Source organism: Narcine bancroftii, chromosome 1 (assembly GCF_036971445.1).
Source record: "Narcine bancroftii isolate sNarBan1 chromosome 1, sNarBan1.hap1, whole genome shotgun sequence".
NCBI classification, from domain to species: Eukaryota; Metazoa; Chordata; class Chondrichthyes; order Torpediniformes; family Narcinidae; genus Narcine; species Narcine bancroftii.
In genome coordinates, this window is record NC_091469.1 from 199184844 (window position 1) to 199207988 (window position 23145).

Here is a 23145-nt window from a genome sequence, read left to right on the forward strand (position 1 = left end):
CCACTGACGTTTGTGGCCTGGCAACTCTACTGAAACTGCTGAACTTAATTAGGCATAAACTTGAAGAACAAAGTTGCAGTAAAAGTGATTCCTCAACATCCAAGTGACATACTCCAAGCAGAATCTCAAACAATAAAGAAAAACAGCGCATTTCTATAGCTCCTTTCACAGCCTCAGCACTCCAAAGCATGAATTATCCAAAAGAGTACTTTTGAAATGCAGTCCCAGTTGACACGAGAGCCTGTGTCCCGGACTGATGTAGACATGACACCAGGAGGAAGGATGACAGCCAATTTTCACACTTCAAATTCTCATCACAAAAATCACAGTGTTCAGAAATGTTGACCTTAACACATCTTTAAGAATGGCATGCCTGCCTTACAGGATGCTCATACACATTGCCCACCTATCCAGATGCGATGGTCAAGAGTGTGATGGGGAAGGGAAGGGGAGTGGGGGGGGGGGGGGGAAGGAACGAGTGAAAATGTGAACAGGAAAGAGGGAATGAACAAAGGATGTGGGCCATTACAATGAAGAAAACAACAGCTTTTGTTGGGGAGATAATTAAACTAAAACCCAAACAATTCTACACTGTAGACCAGATGTTGATGCATCAGGTTAGGTTGTTTCAAACATCGTCACTAGCCGAGTCTGCTAAATACAAAAAGTTAGAGGAAAAATGCTCAACTGAAGGCAAATGACCAGTGAAAATTTCAATCCCCATTATCAGCCAACATCACATAAAATGAACTATTAGATCACTTACTTTCACTGCTGACTGTATACACCCCTGGCTTCTCTGCTTGGCTTCTGTTACAATAGTGGCTGCACTTCAAACACCATTTCATTGGTTGCCAACTGCTCTGGGACATTGCAAGCCTGTGAAAGGCATTATAAAAGTATAATAACCTGTATGGAAAACTACTCTTCTAGCCATGAATGAAATGAAAAGAAATGGCAACAGAAAACCCTGGCCCTGTCAGCAACATTCCCATCTTCGGATCAATGGGTTTAAGTCACATTTCAAGGCTCATTACAAAAATATCAGCTGATGCATCAGTGAGTGAGTGCTGTCTCTCAGGTGAGATGACATCAGCCTGCTCCTAGTCAGATAATAATGATCCATTTTGATGATGAGTTTATTGTGGCACTTACATCAAGTGTTTTGAAAGGCTGGTGTTGAAGCATATCAGCTTCTGTCTGAGCTGTGACTTGGATTTGTTTCAATTTGCCTATTGTAGCAACAGATCTACAGCAGATGCCATCTCGCTGACTCTACACAAAGCCCTGGAACTCCTGGACAGCAAAGATGGATACATCAGGATGCTCTTTATCGACTACAGTTCAGCATTTAACACCATCATCCCATCAAAATTGATCAAACCCCCAAGGATTGGGACTCTGGATTTCTTCACCTTCAGACCACAATCTGTGAGGATTGGCAAGAACACCTTCTCCACCATCTCCATCAGTTCCGGAGCACCACGGGGTGGCATTCTTAGCCCCCTGCTCTATCACTATGCACCTATGACTGTGTGACTCAATATGACAACACCATCTACAAATCTGTGGTGGGTTGTATTAAAAGGGGTAATGAGTCAGTGTACAGGAGGGAGATTGAAAACCTGGCTGAATGGTGCATCAACAACAACCCTGCACTCAATGTCACCAAAACCAAGGAGCTCATTGTTGACTTCAGGGAGGGAAAACCAGAAGTGCATGATCAAGTGATTATTGGGGGATCAGAGGGGGAGCAAATTTTAGTTCTCAACTGTCATTTTCTCGGAGGATCTTTCCTGGACCCAACACACGTCAGCGTCTCTACTTTCTCAATAGTTTGCAGAGATTTGGTATGACACGAGAAATACTGCCAAATTTCTACAGATGTGTGGTGGAAAATGTGCATCACAGTTTGGTATGGGCCACCAATACCACTGAGTGGAAAGTCCTGGAATAGGTAGTTGACACAGCCCAGGACATCACATACAAAACTCTCCCCATCATCGAGAACATCTACAGGGAACGCTGCTGTATGAGAGCAGCAGCATTGATCAAGGACACACACACCACCCACCACACGCTCTGTTCTTCTTGCTACCATCAGGAAAGAGGTATGGGTGCCATAAGACTCGCACCACCAGGTTAATGAACAGCTGCTACCCCTCCACCATCAAACTCCTCCACACAAACTCAATCAGGGAATTATTTAAGGACTCTTACTTTTGCACTTTATTGAATTTTTTTCTCTCTGTATTGCAGTTTGTTCATATTTCTTCATTTGCTTATATTTGTACATCAGGTCGGTTTTTTTTTACACTGCCAATAAATGGTAATTCTGCCTCACCCGCTGGAAAAAGAACAGCCTTTTCCTGTCTCTGACATTCAATCTGAAATCTCCATTGTATAATGTACATATGCACTGAAATTCTTTTTTGCTGCTGTTGAATGGGTACTTTGTAAAAAAAAAATCACAAAACAACTACAATATTTAATTATAAGAGACAGTAAATAAAAAAAAAACATTAAATATTCACAGTTAATAGAGCAAATAAAGTGATTTTTCAATAGTGAAGATGGTCCTTTTGTGGTGTCGGAGCTGTCTATAATTAGTGTAACAGGGGGATGTCCTAGAGCATGATAGCTGTTGGAAATAAACTGTTTTTGAACCTAGAGGTGATGGCCTTCAGGCATCTCGACCTTCTGCCCAAAGGTAGCAGTGAGAAGAGGTTGCGACCAGAGTGATGGGGCTCCTTTATGATGCAGTCTGCGTTCTTGAAGCAATGCCTCACATGGATGTCTGCAGTGGATGGGAGGTCATAATTTTGTGTTGGACCTGGCTACAACTGTTACCTCCTGGAGCCTTCTTTTGGTCAGAACATCAAGCAGTACTGCACAAGAACAGACTCTTCAGCCCACAATGTCTACACTGAACATGAAGCCAAATTAAACTACACAGTTTCTGCTAGCACACAATCAGATCTACATGTCTATCATCTTAAATGCTACTATAGGATCTGCTTCCACCCCAGGTCCTGGAAGCCCATACAAGCCACCCACCAGTATGTAAAAAAAAATCTTGTCTCAAACATCTTCTTTAAACTTATGCCATCACAAGATAAATGCAAGTCCTCTGGTATTTGACATTTTCCCCTGGGAAATAGATTCTGTCCACTTTTTGCCCACAATACTGTTTACGGGAGTTTTCCCAATGTAAATCAGCATTTGTACTTCACTATTTATTTTTGTGGCCAGAATTATTCCTTGCGTGGGATTGTGTCCACCTTGAGGGATGATGTGTCTTCGGTGTGGATTAGCTCCAAGAGAAATGGAGGGCCCACCATCAATCTTTTTTATGCCCCAACAAAAGGCTTTAACTCTATCAGCTCAGATGCACCATGGAGTATCCTTCTCAAGTTCAGCTGCCTAGGGGAATTAATTTCTCTTTTACCACACTGTATGACTGACGGATGTACAGCAGACCCCATCCCCAAACAGACTGATGGCAAGCAGTGCCAACACTTTCCTTCATCTTTCTTACTGCAGCTTTGTTTACAAGTGTACGTTGTGTACAGTTTTTTTGCACTACCAATAAGTGATAATTTTGCCTCGCCTGCCTCGTCAGGGTTGTATGTGATGTCATGTATGTACTCTGACAATAAATCTGAAGTCTCTTCTCCTGTCTTTGGCCACTGTATCATGTGAAGTGCAAAGCACAAACGACAGACGATGGAATCCTCAGCAAACAATACAAAGCTGAAAGGATTCAACAGATCAGGTAGCATCTGTGGGGAGAAATGGTCCGTTGATCTGTTGGATCAGGACTCTTTGCCTTTCATTATGTTGACAGGTTGTCTCTAATATTCATTCAGCCATGTAAAGAGCATAATTTATAAAGTATAGGATTGTATTGACAAAATCAATTACCACCAAGCAAAGGCAGTGTGATAGTTGGGAGGTTCTTTCAGGACCCTGATGGCTGTGGAGAAGAAACTGTCTTAAGTCTCCGGTTTCCGTGAGCCTACTCCCTGTTCTTGCTCTCTCTTCATCCCTCTGCCTTCTTTCCTCCAGCTCTTCACCCCCCTTTCCTCCCCATTCAGAGCCATCCCCCACGTTTGCTAGTGTGCCCTCCCTTGCCTATTACCTCCTGCCTGCAGGACTGCGCTCCTTCCCATCCCACTCTCCCCCATCATTTTGTTTGGGTCCTGCCCAAATTTTGTCTGCACCTTGACAAAGAGCTCAAGACCAAACTATAGATTATGTACCTTTATCTTTGGCTTATAAAGTACTCTGAACTGCTGAGTTTCTCCAGCATTGTGCTTTTACTGTCTTAAGCATACAGTCTTTGTGTTTCTCCTTAAACAAACACACAGTTCTCTTTCCTGAGAAGGTGTAAACTTCCCACCAACTCATGGGGAAGCTGGCCCACCAGGAGGAGCATCCTGTGCCTGCAATGCGTGTACAAAGAAGCCCAGGATAAAAAGAAGCATGCCATCCATCGAACTAGCCACTGACATGCACCTCCTCTCTCTGGAGAAAGAGAGAGGCTGCATGTGTATCAGCACCTCAGAACTTGAATGGAAGCAGGTCATCCTTGATCCTGAGGGATTGTCTAAGAAGAAGCTGGCCAACAGTGACTACACTTCTAGTAGCATCAATGAGTCACAAAAGGCACTGCAGAAAGTTTCCAAAATAACTTCTGTGTGCTACTAATGAAAGAGTGATTGCATTCCTCACCATCACGCCAACTGGCCTGGTGTCTCGTTCTTACCTTTAACTGGAGTTTTTATGTTCAGCAGGGTGAAATTTGTGTACACTGAGCAACGTCTGCCAAGTGTTAAGCACTGCAGGGAAGAAGGCACATGATCCCTTCATTTGCACTCAACAATCCCTTGCCACAGAGGAGTGCAGATGGCTGCTCAAATATCACCTTTCACCATTTCATACTCAAGCACAGATGTATGGCTTTACAGTGGAAATGCTGTTGTCAGGTTGCAGGAACATTGGTGCTGTGGGCATTTGGTGTTTGATGGAGAACTCAGAATCCTTAATAAATATCTAAATAGCAAGGGGACTGTAGGCCCAAAAATTATGACATAATTACAATTATTTTAAGGCACAAAATGAAATCTGAGAAGTATTCAGAGGGCTGTGGATACATGCAGCTTTCAGGGGAAGTGGGAAACAGAGAGGTATGTAAATCGTAAAAATTGGGAGGTACATGCCAAACAAGTAAGTATGAGTTTGAGTAGACAACTTGGTCGGCGCAAACAAGTTGGGCTGAAGGGCCTGTTTCCGTGACTCTAATGCTTGAAATACTCAGCAGGTCAGTCAGTATCTTCAGAGAGAGAAGCAGAGTTGAGGACTCAGGTTGGGCACTTTGCACCAGACATGATGCTCATCAGCCTGACTTGTCAGCTCTGTTTTTCTCTTCACAGATGCTGTGCAAGCTTGCTGAGCTCTTTTTATTTTTAAAATTTAGATTGTATGTGCCCATGCCTTTAAACAAAAGCTTTACAGCTTCCATATGTATTTAACATGGTCAGACATGCATAGAGAAACAGCATTCACACGTGAACTGATCACTTCCTGCACATGGAATAGTAGTAGTATAAATGGGTTTCTGTTCAATATTTACCAATGATTATTCATGCAGTTACATTACACCACAGGAATTGGTTAGCTCTGATTGGGATCAACGCTCATCTCCCATTCCAGCTGAAAAAGTGCCTCAATAACAGGCTTGCACTCCCTTCCCACTGTCACTTCCACCAATATCCCCACAACAATACTGCTCTTCCTCCCAGAAAATTGTGTGCCCTTGGGATCAAATCTTTCCACAAGCAGGTGCTGTCAGCTGGAATCTGCTTCTGTAATCCCACAATCTCATTCAGGGAATGGAATTCACAGCAAAACAGTTTCAAATGTCGTCAGAGTCTGGGACTTATTAAGATTTTCCCTTTTTATTCCATTTGTAAACAGAGCAGTGCTAAATGCCAGCAAAAACAAAAATTACTCAGACTTGTGCTGTGCTTTACAACAGACACCCCTCTGAGACAATCATGGCCAAAAAAATATCCCTAGAAGACCATGCCAAAATGCAAATCACAGGAGTAGTGGGAAAGGAGAGAGAAATGAGACAGATGCATACAAGCATACTGGTTATATACGTCATGGCAGCATTCAAGTAGATATGGTGGCGCTGGAGACAGTGACTTGGGAAGAGGCGATGAGATCATCGGTCATTCTATGTTTCTAAAGTAACTCCCTCTTGTGGTGCCGATTTCCTTGAAGTGTTTGTTTGCTTTGCAGGACAAGCAAGCAAAATGAAGCTTTTTAATGTATTTCATGTACATGACAAAACATTGAATGTTAAGCCTCTCTCTCTTTCCCCTCTCCCCTTGTTGCTACTCTTTCTGAGATTTCACTTCAAGTGAAACACTTCTAGCAAGAACATCAGAAATAGGAGCAAGAGTAGGCCTTCTGGCCTGTGAAGCCTGCTCTGCCACTCAACGAGATAATGGCGGATCTAATGATAGACTAATCTCCACCTACCTGCCTTTTCTCCATACCCCAGAACTACACTCAGTACTCCAGATGTGGCCTTGCCAATACCTTGTACAGCTGCAGAATAACTTTCCTGCCCTTTAATTCCAACATTTCATTTGCCTTCTTGACAGCCTGCTGCACCTGCAAACCAACCTTTTGCGATTCATGCACAAGCACTTCCAAGTCCTTCTACATTGCAGAATGCTGCAATCACTTGCCATTTAAATGATATCCTGGCCTTCCATTTTTCTTTCCAAATTAGATAACCTCACATTTGCCAGCATTGTACTCCATCTGCCATGCCCTTGCCCACTCAATCAACCCATATCCTCTGCACAATTTGCTTTTCTACTGAATTTAATGTCATCAGCAAACTTAGATACGCTACACTCTGCCCCTCTTCCAGATTGTTTATGTATGTTGTGAACAATTGTGGGCCCATCACCGACCCCTGTGGCACCCAGCTCACCACCAATTGCCAACCACAAAAACACCCCTGAATCCAAACTCTCTGCTTTCTATTGGTTAACCAGATCTCTATCCATGCTAAGACATCATCCTCCAACTCTATGCATCCTTATCTTCTGTACAAGTCTTTTATACAGCATCTTATTGAACACCTTCTGGAAATCCAAGTAAACAACGTCCACCTGCTCCCCTCCATGTATTGAGCTCATTATATCCTCAAAGAACTCTGGTAAATTTGCCTTTGCTGAGTCCCTGCTGTGTCTGCCTGATGGATCCATTTCACTCCAGATGCCTCACTATTTCTTCTTTAATGATAGTTGCAAGCATTTTCCCTGTTAAACGAACTGGCCTACAGTTCCCTGCCTTTTTGCCTGCATCGATGCTGCCTACATTTTTTGATGACCCTGAGCTTTTCTTCCAATATCTTGAGGTCAACTACAAAAGAAAAAGACAATTCAAGTTTTGAGGCCCTGCACAGTTCTGCAGTATTGTATTTCACAATTTAATTGCTTCCTCCTAAGTGAACTGCAGAAAAGGTTTGGTCTGGCAGAAGAGATGTGCAAGGGAATGCTGAAGTATTGAGGGATCACCCAGGTTGTTATTGGTTCCGCCTGCGGGTATGTTTCACGGGCATCTATCAATCTGGCGCGTGCTCAGTGACCGAGCGTTGAAGTTCAAGTTTGTTGTTATATCCAGCGATAGAGTTTGTTCAGTGATCAATCTAGCTGAACATGTCATACACAGCACAAATAAAACAGTACAGAAATAGATAATTCCAGAAAGAAATCAAATGGTGCAGAGCAAAGCACAAATCAATGTGCAGATAACATGAACACATGTGCAAACATAAACTAGACCAACCTTAATTTATCTGAATAAACCAGTGTACAAGTCACATGTTTGATCCCTTTTAATTTCCTTCAAAAATATTAGTCAAAAGTATATACTCAGAAAGATTCCTGTGATGCATCAGGGAAGGATCTTTTCTATAAAAATCAATAAAGGACACCAGGAACGCACTGACTTTCATTGGGCCTCTGAGAAAATAGAGAGGTTCCTTTCTGGGCCGTAGCGTCAATGTGGTTGGACCAGGTTGGATCACTGTGATGCCCAGGCAGTAGAGCTTAGTGCCCATTACTGTAGGTCCCCTTGCCACTCAATCGAGACCTTGCTCTGTGTAGTCAGGGTGCAACAGCTATCCGCTTTACGATAAACCTCACAGGGGCAACTTCCACTCCTCAAGGCGAAGGTTCCATGGATGTGGGTGTACATCACCTCACCTACCCATCGGCCCCATCCTGGTTCAGTCTGTATCTCCCATCAGCCAACAAAGAAGCCAGTCCCATGGCACTGCCAAAGAGGACAGAGCACAACCTCAGCATCATTAAATTTGGGAGCATTGGTCAGAGATTGGGGCTCTGTCCTTATCGAGTCCCCCATTCACGATTCCAAGCTGAACCTAGAGCTTTGCTTGCAATAGAAACTGCTTCTCAACAGTCACAAGTGTCTTATGTGCAGGATTGAACTCCAAAAGGTCATGGATAGTTTAAAACATTCAGCTAATGTAAATTGAGGAAAGAATTGCATGTTTTAACAGTGACACACTTGAATCACCAAAATAGCCTCTGGTATACCATACATCAAAAGCGCATACCTCGACCTACCGCATTTCACCTGAAGGCTAACTGGCACTCTTGGACGGGGTTCCTTCATGAATATTATTTCATTTACCTTGTTTTCTTCACACAGGAGTGGCAGATCTGGTTTAAACTGCGATGACAGGCCCTAATTTGTGAAAGCTTTTGTTTTGCATTCCTGCTTAATGTCAGAAGGGTAAAGATAAAAAGCAAAGATTACAAGATAGTGGTGGAGAAGGACCATAAAATAATTTATTTATTATAGAGCAGGGGATAAGCCATGATTTGGTGGTCTTGGTCATCTGGGGACACAGATTAAACTCAACAAAGTTTAAAGCAGTAAAAGTTCAACATCTATAGAAGCTAAAAATGATCCCATTATTTTGGTTGTTTGGAGGACTTTTTTCAAAAAAACCCTTGCACAACATTTTTGGGGCAAAGGCAGGAGAATGGTGTGGAGTGGAAAATCGCATCAGTCATGATTTGAATGATGGAGCAGACTCAATGGGATGAATGGCCTACACCTCCTCTGTTTTATGGCCTTCTTTTCGGTCATTTATTAAAAAAAAGTCAAATTTATCAACTTCTGTAATTAAACTTACAGGTTGAAAAGGTGTCTGAATGGTCAGGGTATCAAGGGCGAAGGGGAGGATGCAGGGGAGTAGAGCTGCGTGGAAGAATGGGTCAGCTCTGATGGAAGGGTGGAGCAGACTCAATGGGCCAAATTGCCTACTTATGCTCTGTATCTTATGGTGTTATTGCCAGCCTGATTTTTACTCTGATGGTTTTCTTCCCTCAGCCTGAATGGGTTGTTGAAAAAAGCCCTACTGTGGGCTATTGCCAAGGTCTCTGGGTCCCATTCTTACCTTTTCTAGACCGCTGCGTCAAATAGATCAGCCATCTCACCCTCATCAGCTGCTGCTGGGTCAGATAGATTACACTTCCTCTCTCCCTCCCCTATCCTATCCAAGAGCTGTCCTCTAGGTCAGATAGATCACCAACCCCATCCCCAGATTAGTCACTAGATTCCCCCTGGCCTCATTCCCAGAACAACTACTGGGTTAGATAGATCTCCCCCCCACCTGCACCCATCCTGAGAGCTGCCCTCTGAAGTGGGGTAGGGCCTCAACAGCGGTTGGCCGCAGGCAATGAATCCTGCATTCCTGCCTGCCTCAAAGCTGGTCCAACTTTTAAATGTGGCTGAGAATTAAACACATTTTCAAAGAATAATCAAATAGTCTGCAATAACATAATAACTGAGATTTGAAAACAGATTAAAAGTTAATTATATTATGCTAAAATGCAAATAATTAAAATATTAAAATTAAATATTTTCTTTGGAGATTAGAAGATAGATTAATGATCTTTCGAGTTTAAAAGAATGAGAGGTAATCTTTCAGAAATGTTGAAGATTCTGTGGAGTTGAGCAGGGTGCTGTTCCCTCTGCTGACCCACGACTATGCAGCTAAACACAGCTCAAACCATATCATAAGTTCATTGATGACATGACTGTGGTGGGCCTTATTAGTAAGAACAAGGAGTCAGCAAACAGAGAAGAGGTGCAGTCGCTAACAACCTGTATCTGAACGTTAATAAAGCAAAAGAGATGGTTGTCGACTTCAAGAGGGCCCCATGGGACCACACTCCGCTGACCATTGATGGCTCAACTGTCAAGGGCATCAAGTTCCTTGGAGTGCACTTGGTGGAGAATCTCACCTGGTCCATAGCCAAGAAAGCCCTATGAAGGCATCTCCCACCCTCCTACTTGCTAGAGAGGATGTATTGAGAGCATCCTGTGCAACTGCATCACCACCTGGTTTGAAAGCTGTACCACTTCGGATCGCAAGACCCTACAGAGGATGGTAAAGTCAGTGGAAAAGATCATCGGGGGCTCTCTTCCTACCATGAAGGATATCTACAACATTCAATGCAGGCGAAAGGCAATAAACATTGTGAAGGACTCCACACATCCCTCATGTAAACTGCTCTCCCTTCTGCCATCTGGTAAGAGGTTACACGGACCCTTACATCTAGATTGGGCAAGTTTTTTTTCCCCCAAACCATCAGACTCCTAAATTCCCAGAACATATGTGGATAGTGTACCGTGGACTGTTAATGTATAAATCTTAATATTTTAACGTATTTAACATCTATTCCATGTAAATGTGTTTAACATCTATTTTATGTAAATGTGTTTTAGTTTTATATATGTAAATATGCTTCATGGTCCAGCAAAAACGCTACCTCAGCTTTACCATGTAAGCATGGTATGAATGATTAATAAAGGTGACGACTTGATATTGTGATGTGTCCATAAGCTTGAACCATAAGCGCATTAGAAACAAGATTTAAAATTGAGTCACACACGAGTCTGTACTTGTAGATGAATCTCTACCCTAGAGGGTGGTGAAGGCTTGAATATTGGGAGTATTTAAAAAGGAAGTGAAGAATTTTTCCCTCAACTCTGCGGAACTGGCATAGAAGAAGAGACGAGGTCTGGGGCAGAAATGCAGGATGGAGTGGAGGGCTTGGGTGGCCTGCTTCTGCACTCTTGTGCTCTCAAACACTGACTTATTTCTGCAGGATCGGAGATGCCGTCATATAAATTGGGTTACTAGTCCTCCTCCAGCCCTCTCAGGTGTGAATCTGAGGGGCCGAGAACAGAGACGTCAAGAGCACCTGCAGCCTCTCCTCCTCCGATCTGCCTCTAAGGTCAAAAATGATTCCTGCAGACCTGCTTGCTGCCATTCTGCTTTATTCACTCCAGTGGTCTACAAACAATTTCTGTTTAATCTACAGAGGATGTATTGAGGCAAATTCTTAAAAATGTACAGACGTCACCTAGGAATATAATTAATTCAGTCAAGTTTATTATCGCATGTTCCAAAATGCAATAATAGGGGTTGTTCTGTGTGCGGACTGGTAGATATCTCGTACATGTACAAGAAGTTAGACAGAAAAGTGAAGAATTAAAGAGAGACATCAGTTGGGACTGACCAAAGACAACGTAATTTTACTATTTTGGAGTTAAACAAGAAAAGTTGCACTTGCTGGGGTCTAAAGTGCTGGAGAAACTCAGCAGGTCACACAGCATCCATTTGAAGTGAAAGGAAGTCAACGGTTTGGATCTGAGCCCTTTGTCAGGAATCATGGAAAAACAGGATTTTGGAGATCATTCAGGAGTGTGGCAACGGTGGAAAAGAAAGTCTTAAATCTGGCGATGCATCATCGCATACTTGTGAATGCAGCTTTAATCAATCAATTTAGACAGATTACATGATATCAGCCCCCTCGAACCATGAGCCAGTGCTGCCCAAAAACCCCATTTAACCTACGATCCCTATACATTTTGAAGGGTGGGAGGAATCCAGTGCACCCAAACTCAGGGAGAATGTAAAACTCCTTACAGACAGCACCGGATTCGAACCAGATCACTGGCACTGTATTAAAGGCAGTGGGAGGTTTTTTGGGACTTCCCCCCCCATATAATTGGTTGAAAACAGAACAATCAAAGGGAGGTTCTGTGAAGGGAGGTTCGTTGACGATTACCAGGCATCAACTCTGATCGGTTTTCTTGTTGTGGGTGATTTGAAATGATAATAAACAAGGTTGACGGTCAGACATACCACAGCTTACAGCTTGCACAAATCTGTTATTAAGAGGGAAAGCATTGTTCAACAATTTCCTACTTCTCACTCACCATCAGGTCATTCTGTGTAACTGAAGATGACTGGAGCCATATGTGGAAACAGGTGATTGCAAATGATTGCCCATTAATGCCATCAATCCCTTAGGTACGATCAAGTTGGAATAATGCATGATGGGTGTGTACTGAGAGCTGACAGCAAAATCTCTTTCAAAATGTGTTTCCTTACCTGACACTAAATTTTAGCTTTTTGCTCCACTCCACAAACAATAAAGTTTGCATTTCTCTGCCACTGAGAAAATTGAGAGAGCTGGAAGCAGTGAGGTGGCAAATTTACATGGATCATGAATCAATAATTCCAAGATAAACAGAACACATCTTGTATTTGTATAAAAGTGAGATGTTCACAGCTGGGTCTGGCTAACATAAGACATTATGCGGTCTGTGGAAGTGGCATTAAGATGGAGATAGATTTGTCTGATGAGATTAGAGTTGGGTCAAGAATTTTCACCAAATGTAGATGTTTCTTCAGTAAAACAAGAAAATCTGCAGATGCTGGGGTTTAGTGCAATGTATAAACATGCTGGAGAAACTCAGCAGGTCATGCAGCATTCATAGGAAGTAAAAGGAATTAACAGTTCAAGCACGAGCTCTTCATCAGGAAGAACTCCCAAGGAAGGGCTCGGGCATGAAACGCTGATTGCCTTTTACTGCTGTGACATTTCTTAAGACAGCTCTTAAATTGTTTCAAGAACTGCAATGCAAAGAACATTAATGGTTTGAAAAGTTTTCCTTTTATATCTGGTGAATGTTCTTTTCCATGATGCTGGAGTTAATAATCGTCATCGTTCTGTCCCTCTTACAGAGGCTATTTATCTCCAGAGCCACCATGAAGAAGTTTGTGCTTGTCACCTTGTTGGCTCTGATTCATCATGCAGCAGGCATCGACAAGGTGGAGGAATTTGAATCCAGCGAGGATAGGGAGGGGCGGATCTTCCGCACAAGCAGAGACAAACGCGCCACCGTGTCCATGGAAAACAAGTGCTCGTATACCTTCATTGTACCTCAGCAGAAGGTCACAGGGGCCATATGTGTGAACTCAAAGCCTGAAGTGGTGAGGGAGAGTCGTGTCAATAAGCAAGAGCTGGAGGTGATCAACAATGAACTCCTGAAGCAGAAGAGGCAGATCGAGAGCCTCCAGCAGCTGGTCGAGGTGGACGGTGGGGTGGTCAATGAGGTGAAGCTTCTGCGGAAGGAGAGCAGGAACATGAACGCACGGGTAACCCAACTCTACATGCAGCTACTGCACGAGATCATTCGGAAACGGGACAATGCCCTTGAGGTCTCTCAGCTTGAGAACAAGATTCTCAATCAGACAGCAGAGATGATGAAGCTTTCCAACCACTACAGGGACCTGGAGCACAAGTACCAGCACTTGGCCTTGCTGGCAAATAACCAGACGTACCTTATTGCACAGCTGGAGGCAAGGTGCCAGTTGTTACCAGCTGCCAAGCCGGTGCAGCCCCCGCCCCAGAAACGCAAAAACATCCTCATCACAACCAATGAGATCCAGCGAGATCAGAACCATCAGGACAGGCGGCAACTGGCATTGAACCTGCTGCCAACAATGCCACCACTTCTTTCCAAAGTGCCTCCCACAAGTACGCTGTCTGGTAAGTGAAATGCAAGGCGCGCGGTTATGAACCATTTAGCGGCGGGCACAGACATAATGACAGGGCTATGGAGGAAAATACAGCACAGGACAGAACTAGCTGAGTAACGTATTGCAACATAACTTTTATTGAAGCTTAACCATCCTTGAGCAGGGGGGTTTCATGGCAGGATGAGATGCTGGCTCTTTCCTCAGTGGGGTTGAGAGGCTTTGGAATTACAGAAAGCTGTGGATCACTACATGTCAAGCACATAGAGAGCTGAAGCATTTGAGCAGCAAGGGAATCAAAGTATCAGTCGTCATCATCTTACTAAATGAAATACAGATTCACGGGACTGAATGGCCTGTTCTTGTTCCTTGTGATCTCATCTCATGCCTGCATAAAACAGGACACACTCAAATAAACTGGGTTTAGCAGAGATAAACATTGGGTCAGCAAATGTTTGAGATGGGCTGAAGGACATGTTTCCATGGTGTGTATAACTATGTAAATGTATGAATCTATCATAGGTGGAAAAATAAAAACAAAAGCTTTGGCTAATTTACAGTCTCATTCACGATGTGATGGGCTGGGAGGATATGTATCTAGAGGAGAGAGGAAGCAATCTTTTGCATGACTACTAAGTGGCTGGGAATGGCCAATAAAAATGATAACGTTGGCACCAATGAGCTTGGTTTTTTTTCCAAGGAAACATTTCATTAGCAAAAATTGAGTGCTCTTCCTGCAATTTTTGTGTTTGCAAACATCCATTTATTCTGGAATTACAAATAATGGCCGTGGGGGGGGGGAATGCATGCTGGAAACCTGCAATGAAGTCTTGGCATCTAAACCGTCAAGGAGATAGGATACATGTAATGTCGAGAGCACAAGCTGATGTAATGGGGAGCCACAGCTTTTGAACAATACAAGATGGTCTGATGCTTTGAAGATGGGAAGTAGATACTGTGGCACCAAAACCCAGGGGAGTGAGGCTCCTCATTCATCACGGTGTTTGTCCTGCTATGCAGAAAACTCAATCGGCCCCAGCCAGAAAGATCTCCTCATAAAGACGACTAAACCTCCATGCAAAAAAAGTGACGTTTCCAGCAGTAGAAATAGAAATCTTCCTTTCAGGTATTTCCATACAAACAGGACATATTTGTACACACATTAAAAAGATGCCTCCATCCCATACTGAATCAAAGTTCTGGGCCCCAAAGAAATGAAAACCGTCCACCTCCTTTTACTATCCTCCTCCTCACTCTCCCTCCTCCCCGGCTGGAAAGGAAATGATTCCCACCCTGTGCAAGCGAGGGTGTCCGGTCAGTGGTGAAGGAGTTCTGCCTCAGCTTAATGAGCTCATAACCACTTCTCCAATTATTGAAACAAGCTCTGGTATGCAGTAACTGTGATGCCACGATGTTGCATTAAATGATTAGAACAAATGTAGTCAAACAACAATGAACCCCTGTGAGATTGTGTCCTTGCCCTGTGCTCACTCAAAGCTGAATCGCCTGAATTGCAATGTTCCCCATGCAGAGAAATAAAAGCAAATTACAGCAGATGTTGGAATTCTGTGAGGAAAATACTAAAATAATGAGGTCAGGTAATATCTGTGGATTGAAATGAGGGGCGACATTTCCCAATTGTTGGCCTCTGAATGACATCAAGCTGCAGTGATCAATCTTCCCTTCAATCCCCACACAAGAAACTCAAAGCTAATGGCAGAAGCAGAAGATCGAGAGCAAGGTCACAGAAAATCCCCTTCTGAAATTATTGCAATCCTAATTTTGTGGATCAGGGCAGCACCCTTCACAGTGACCAAATTGGGCAAAATCTGAGCTTCACTGAAACGTTCAAAGTAGCTTCACGTGCAGCTAAAGAGAGGTAAAGTCTGCAAATGCTGGGGTCGATTGCAGTGCTGGAGAAATTCAGCAGGTCATGTAGCATCCCCAGGAGGTGAAAGGCAGTCAACGTTTTGGGCCTGAGCCCTTCATCAGGAAGGGTTTCAGGCCCAAAAGGTGGATTGCCTTTTACACCAGGCTTCTGTCACCAACAGTCCCAAGGGAAGGTGTTTTCTTTGGGTGCTGAACCACTTAAATATCAATTGTTTTGTTACAAATGTATAATAACAAGTATAAGAATATCAAATTCTAACACAGATTATTTCCTGCTAGATCAGAGACCTGAATGGACTTCAAAATAGTAAAGTTATGCTCTCTATCACCTGCAATTTCATTTTGTGTTATACATCTTGTACTGTGCATGATACGTCCAACTGGTCTACTCACAAAACAATTTGGTGCATGTGGCGATAAGCTTGATACACATGTTACTGAGATCACACCACAAGTGCTGCTTACTGTATGGTTTCCTCACCCAAAGAGGAATACACTTACTTGGGATTTACCTCAGACAAGGTTCCCTCTGACTTATTGGGATTGAAGAAATCATTTTATGAACAGAGGTTAAGCAGGTTGGGCTCAGCAACATTAAGAGATAATAACAGACTTTTTAAAAATTGAAATATAATATTCTGAGGGGCAACATGCATGATGCTGGGGAAACTCAGCAGGTCAGGTAGCATCCATGGAAGGCAACAGACAATCAAAATTTCGAGCCAAACCCTTCATCAGAAATAATTCTGAGAGGGCTTTACAAGGTGGACGCTTAGAGAATGTGTCTTCCCATGGAGGAATTTGGAACAAAAGGGCATCATTTCAGGATATGGGATTGTCCTTTTGAGATGGAGATGCACAGAAGCTTCTTCCCTTTGACAGAAATCTTTGGAATTCTCAACCCTGGAATGCTATGGATCAATGAACATTTTCAAGGCCTTAACCAGTGGTTCTCCATCTTTTTCACCCACTCACATACCACCATAAGTAATTCCTTACTAACCTCAGAGCACCTGTGGCATGGAATCACTTCCCTCTCCACTGCTCTTATGAATTCAAGATACCAAATGGGGAATAAAATCCAAAATGCAAATCTTCCCAATCAAAAATAATCCCGCTCTAGTCCAAACATCTCACTCACACGTGTTTGAAAAGTCAAGTTGCAAAAATTGTCTCCCCAATATGTCGATGAATATAATAGTACAGCTTCAGGTTAGCAGTTCATTTCAAATTATCAAAACCCAATCTCATCAATGTCACATAAAGGTGCAGTTCTTCTGAGTAGCAGATAGAGCACCAACATACAAGGAAACTATAGGTGTTGAACCTGCTCATGGCACCTTTAATTGTGTGATTCAGATGGAGTAGCTTGATGAGCCCCAGTGATTGTGGTATAGAGCCAGGCCCTATCATAAGCCAGGAGCACTTGGATTTAGAGGTCAGACCCCTCCCCCTCCACCTCAAGATACTTTTACTGTCTAAGGCTCATGTGGGAACAAAGTATAAACTACCAGTCAGAAACGTAACCAAGCCTTGCAGTCCTCTGATAGTCTAGCACTCTCTCAACTCTGGAATGGGATCTGACCTCATAATAAAATGGGATCAGAGGAAATGGGTTGAGGACAGCATGGACTCATTGGGCCAAATAGCCTACTCCACACTGCATCTCTTCATGACTATGATTGTGGCCTCTAAGTCACACTCCAAGTATTCAAGATGATCTTGACATACTGTATGAATGGCCACACCAGGATGCTTGTCATAATTTCTGAGGAGTAGGTTTTATTCGTGGGCTAACATTTGCCGTGATACACGCTCAAAGAGAATAGGGAAATTATTAATAGTGGCCTCAAATATCGATTGTGTCCATGTCTGTTCTAGACGTCCAGTAGCTAAAGACTACGCACCATTTAAAATAATCCCACAGAAATTCTCATCTTTTGGTTCCTCTCCATGTACAAAATGAGTTCAAAGGATCTCAGAACAACAGCTGGAAATGCCGCTGTTTTTACTGATTTAATCAGGGCTGTAATAGCCCGCCTGCTGAAACATAATTCAAATCAGCTGCTGATCAGACGAAACAGCAACGAGAAGCTTCCCAAGGAACGCTTCATGTTTCCTTTCCTCGTCCCAGTCCTTATGAATGGCGTTCAGACCTTCTACAAAAAGATGACTCTGCCTTGAAATGGCAAATGATTAGTACCCACCCTTGAGATGTCCTCGTCACAGCAACGGTGAACCTTCATACAGCATTGTTGCCAATGCCAGCAATTGTTCTTCATTGCCCTATGGCATTGTAGCAGATAGTCATCCCACCAGCAACGTGCCAGGAAATTCTCTCCACATAATTTGAAGTCAAATACCAGTTCAGTAGCTTTGAATGAGGTAAATGTCTGATACTGTACATGGTCACACATTCAAAATAAATGGCAGAGCAATTACAGTTATTTTCAACCATCCTTTTAACATTTGAAGCTAATGATTTGCGCGCATTCATTCTCGACCTAGCCACTGCAAGCAGTAAACTCTTGAAGAATTTCTCGCAAAAGATAAACGTTAGATTTTATTAAATTGTTGATCTTTCCATTTCTCTACCTCAGTTTCCAAGCACATAGATGTAGCTATGTAGATAAATAGTTATTTCTCCATCCTGGGACTACAGTATGCCTGTCATCTGCACAATGGTATCTCTTACAGTAGGGAGTAGGTGTATATGTACATGAAGGACTGCACTCCATACTTCTGAGTAAATAACTGTGACTATATATCCCTAAAAGGAGGAACATTCAAAGGAAGAGATAAACTGATCCTGGCCATCCAAATTTAAGAGTACAGGAACTTGACAGAGAAAAGCAAATTTTAGCATTAGCCCTGAAGAAAGGGATCAATTCAAAATCCAATGCAGGATAACTAAAAACATAAACAGAAAATAAAAAAGGAGAGCAGGCTGACGAGGAATGTATAAATAGATAATAAGGGCTATTTAATTATTTATAAAGAAAGAGAGAAATACAAATGAATATTGTCAAAAGAGACTGGTAATAGTCCTCAGGACAAGGAAATAACAGGTATTATATAGATCGATTGTATCAGTCTTTACAAGGAGGAGATACAATGAATACCTCATTAATACTGAGGAGGAATGAAATAACATAACAAGAGAAATAGTTGGAAAAACTAATGGGGTCAAAGGCTGATATGTCCCTAGGCCCAGATGGCTTGCATCCAAGGATCCCCTGTTAGTAAATGTATTATTTATAATCTTCCTTCCGTTCTGGAGATGTGGCAGAGGACTGGTAGATGTCAATGCCACACCCATTTTCAAAAGAAATGGAGACAAAGCATGGGCAACTGAGGGCCAATTAACCTAATGTCCATTGATGGAAAAATGTTAGAATCAATGCTAATTATAGCAAAAATATGCAACATTTTAATAATAAAGCCAATAACTTTTGGAAATTTTAAATGTATTCATAAAGGAAAAATCTTTTCTGACAAATTTATTAGCGTTTGTTTTGAGGAAGTCACAAAAATGAAGAGTTATGTTGCATTTGCTGAAGGCATTTCTGAAGTCACAGATTTGGAAGTATCATAGTCCGCTATACACCACAGAAAATGGTCCTTCAGCCCAACTCATCCATCTTGAACTTGTCCAATTTGCTTGCCTTTCAATTTCACGTTCAAGTCTATTTTCAACTGACTGTACATATACAACCAGGTGAAACAGCCTTTCTCCACAGCACGGGGAACCCACATAGACACACAATACATTTCTCACACAACACCTAATAACCACATCACGATACATATAAACTTTGTATTATATAGAAGTATAATTCAAAATAAATATGTATCAATATTCTGGAATAATTTACTAAATTTCATTAAAAGGAGACCCAAGCTTAGAGGATACCAGTTATCAATCTCACAGCCTGTGAGAAGAAGCTATTTCCCAGCTTAATATTAATGCTCCTGTTCCTCCTTGATGAAAGTAGTAGGTCAAAGATCGGTGTGATGGATGGTAGGGGTCCTCAATAATTCTTTGAGCCCTATATAAGCAACAGTTCTGATGAATGCCGTCAATAGAAGAAAGGGAGACCCCAGTGATTTTCTCAGCCAGTTTAATGCTTTGCAGCTGCTCCAACCACATAATGAAGCTGCCAGACAGAAACTCTCAATTATGCTTCTGTAAAATGTTGTCAAGATGGGGGCACATATCCTTTCCTATTTAGGCACCTGTCCAAATGTCTTTAAAACATTGTGACTGTACTGTCCTCCACCACTGCTTCAGATAGTTCATTTCATAAACCCACCACCTTTTATGTAGTCTAAGTCTAAGTCTTTCCTCTCAGATGTTGTAAAGATGGAAGGTAGCAGGAGACATCACTGCCACTGATTCTATAAACTAATCTAACATTAAGTTAAATTGCGGTCAGAATTTCCTCATTATATCATCAGCCTGAATTGGTCTCAAAACATTTGCAGGAAGGAATTAGACCCATTGCTGTGAACGTTGAATTCTCTCCCCTGCATCTTGTCACTATGGTTAGTTAGAGTGTGGACAGAAATAACCTACAAAAGTACTGAAGAAATTCCCAAAATAACACTCTCATCATTTCAGTGAATGCCACAGCCCAATATCAGTCCTAACATTATGATCCCTAACTCCCCAGATGCTTGATGTAATAATTTGCACATCTGGATGGTGTTGTGGCTCACAAAACGGACTGTGTTTTTTGAGGAAGTGACAAATATGATTGATGGTATGGCAGTGGATGCTGTGTACATGGACTTAAGGCATGTGACAAGGTGTTCACAGAAGATTAGATCACATTGCATCCGTGGTAACTGAGTTGATTTGATTCAAAATTAGCTTGGTCATAGAAGATGAAGTGTTGCGGTGGAGGGTGTTACTCTGACAAGAAGTCTGTGACCAGTGGATAATTTGAATTTAATGCATTGTGGAGAACGAATAAGGTTGTGAAAAAGATACAAAGGGATAGAGACCATTTGGAGATATGGGTGGAGAAATAGTAGATGGACAAGAGTGAGGTGTTGCACTTTGGGAGGTCAAGTGCAAGGGAAAAGCAGGACCCTAAGGAGCTTCAACATACAGAGGGATCTGCAGGTGCACTGGGTTGATTTGCATCAAGTTTCCATGCTCTATGACTGTATATGGAAATGTTATACATAACCCACTAGCACAAACCCTCAAACCATCTCCAAGAGATCATTCCGCAGAGTCCCAGCCAACAATCACTATTTGGTCAGTACCTCGCTGCTGTGTTTCCTTCAGAAAGTGATGTCATTTTATTTTGGATATCCTGGTCACCAGAAAGAAAACTTTATAGATACATGTCATCTTTAAAATAACTGATCAGTTTAGGTAAAAATTGTACGGATATAAACCTCTGTGCTAGACCTTAGCACTACTGAGACCATGTGCTGGATTGGCAGATTTTTCCAGGCTATCAAATACCATTCATATTATTTCTTTTGTTTTATTAATGCTTTTAAATTCACTATTTTTACATGTTACACCATAGATTAATACATTTTCCAGTGAAGCCAGTCAGTAAAAACATGAATATAGAAAAGGGTCCCAAAGCGATTAAAAGACGCATATTAAACAGGGCTCCAGTCAACCAGATGTTGAACCACCTGGATTTTGAAACCATAGGATAATGGATATTTAGAATTTTTAAACATGCATGTCCACAAGTTCCAACCAAAGGTTCACATAAATAACTATTGCTGACATCAATATATGTATTTGTAAAAAATGAGATCAATGTTAAAAGGCATTCAAGCCTTTGAATACGAGGCTCTCCATTTGCCAGTGCCATTACTAGTACAAACATTTCTTTAGCATTTCTGTTTTAGTTAGCAAACTGCCAAGATCTGTCTCTCTATCGACTGAAAGTCTGACCCCCCCACGAGAAGCACCAATCTCGAGTTGTTACTCCTTCATGTGCCAGGATTATTCTTGGCCTGTTGTCAAACTGTACCTTCTCCCAGACCAGATAGGAAGCCAAGAACAATCCTTTTGCACTGATGAGTGCTACAAAACCAGTTGGACATTGAAGATTGGCCAGAGGAGTCAGCTCATTCTCCCAGTGGGAATCCTACAAGAGAACAAGCAGACTACAGTATCAATTATCCTCTTCTCAAACAGGTGTAAAAGTACTTAATATGGCTTTGAGGGAGAATACATCTGCTCCTGAGTTGAGAAACACAACATTTTAATGCTGGGTCAGAACATAGAACCATAAGCAAAACAGGCTATTTTGTTCAAGAATCCCTTTCAAAAAGATCATGTTCTTCCTTCTGTCCACATCCTTGTCCAATCCCCTGATTTAATTTATATCCAAAAATCTACCAATCCCAGTTATCGGTGGCATTCCCACTCCCTGCAATAGACTACTTGATGACATTCTGAGTAAAGGACTTTCACCTCTGCAATTTGAATTCATTAAAGAGAAAGAGTCATGGGGGATGCAGCATAGAACAGGACTTTGGCCCACACTTTGTACACAAATCTTGTCCTTTTTTTAAATTCTACCTACATTCTCATCATCTCCCCCCCAGATCCTACCACTGACCTGTACACAAAGCACTGTTAACCCACCATCCCGCAAGACTTTGTGATGTGTGAGGAAAGCCAGAGCCACATGGTCCTGGAGAACACAGGTAACAGACAGGGTCAGGAATGAACCCAAGTGGCTGGCACTAGGGCCGCCAGTCATTCGAGAATAAAGGCCTCCTGGTTCTCGACTCTCCAGGCTAAGGACCTATCACTCCCTCCTGGAATTTGAAAGCCTCCAGATCATCGCTCATTCTCCTGAACTCCATTGGCCTGGAATATCAAGCATTTGCCATTCCACAGATACTGTCTGTCTTGCTAAGTGTATTTATTAAACAGTTAACCACATTGATTGTTCTGGCTGGGTCACAAATGGGTGGCAGATTATCTTCTTTAAAGGTTATTTCCTGTTCTATTTTAATTTAATTCTGGCAGCTACAGCATTCCTCATCCTAACTTTTCATTCCAAATTTAAAATCACAACTACATTGGTGAGATTTTTCATTTTGAGTTTGGAAAAGTAGTCCAGTTAACCAGTAAATTCCCACCATTTCAATTACATTAATTCTGGAGTCATCTCCAGACTCCAGAGAAATTTCCTTCCCTCCAGTGACCCAGATAAGCCTTTTATGACAATCTGGTCACGTGGGCATTGTAATCAATGGTTTTTGATTTGTACTTGTATTCAAGATTTAATTTCTGATCAATGAAACGT

General features: G+C 42.2%; 2 protein-coding genes across 5 annotated transcripts in view; one reads left to right on the forward strand and one right to left on the reverse strand.

The window, feature by feature from the left end:
- Positions 1–23145, reverse strand: part of LOC138737239 (ras-specific guanine nucleotide-releasing factor RalGPS1-like) — a 647381-nt gene that overhangs the window by 331059 nt on the left and 293177 nt on the right. The gene's annotated exons all lie outside the window — the stretch shown is intronic.
- angptl2b (angiopoietin-like 2b) overlaps positions 1–23145 on the forward strand; it is a 39716-nt gene that overhangs the window by 5555 nt on the left and 11016 nt on the right. Inside the window, exon 2 of the mRNA XM_069887999.1 lies at positions 13163–13970. Coding sequence (XP_069744100.1) covers positions 13187–13970 — 784 coding nt within the window. The 5' untranslated portion in view covers positions 13163–13186. The remainder of the gene's footprint in view (positions 1–13162; positions 13971–23145) is intronic.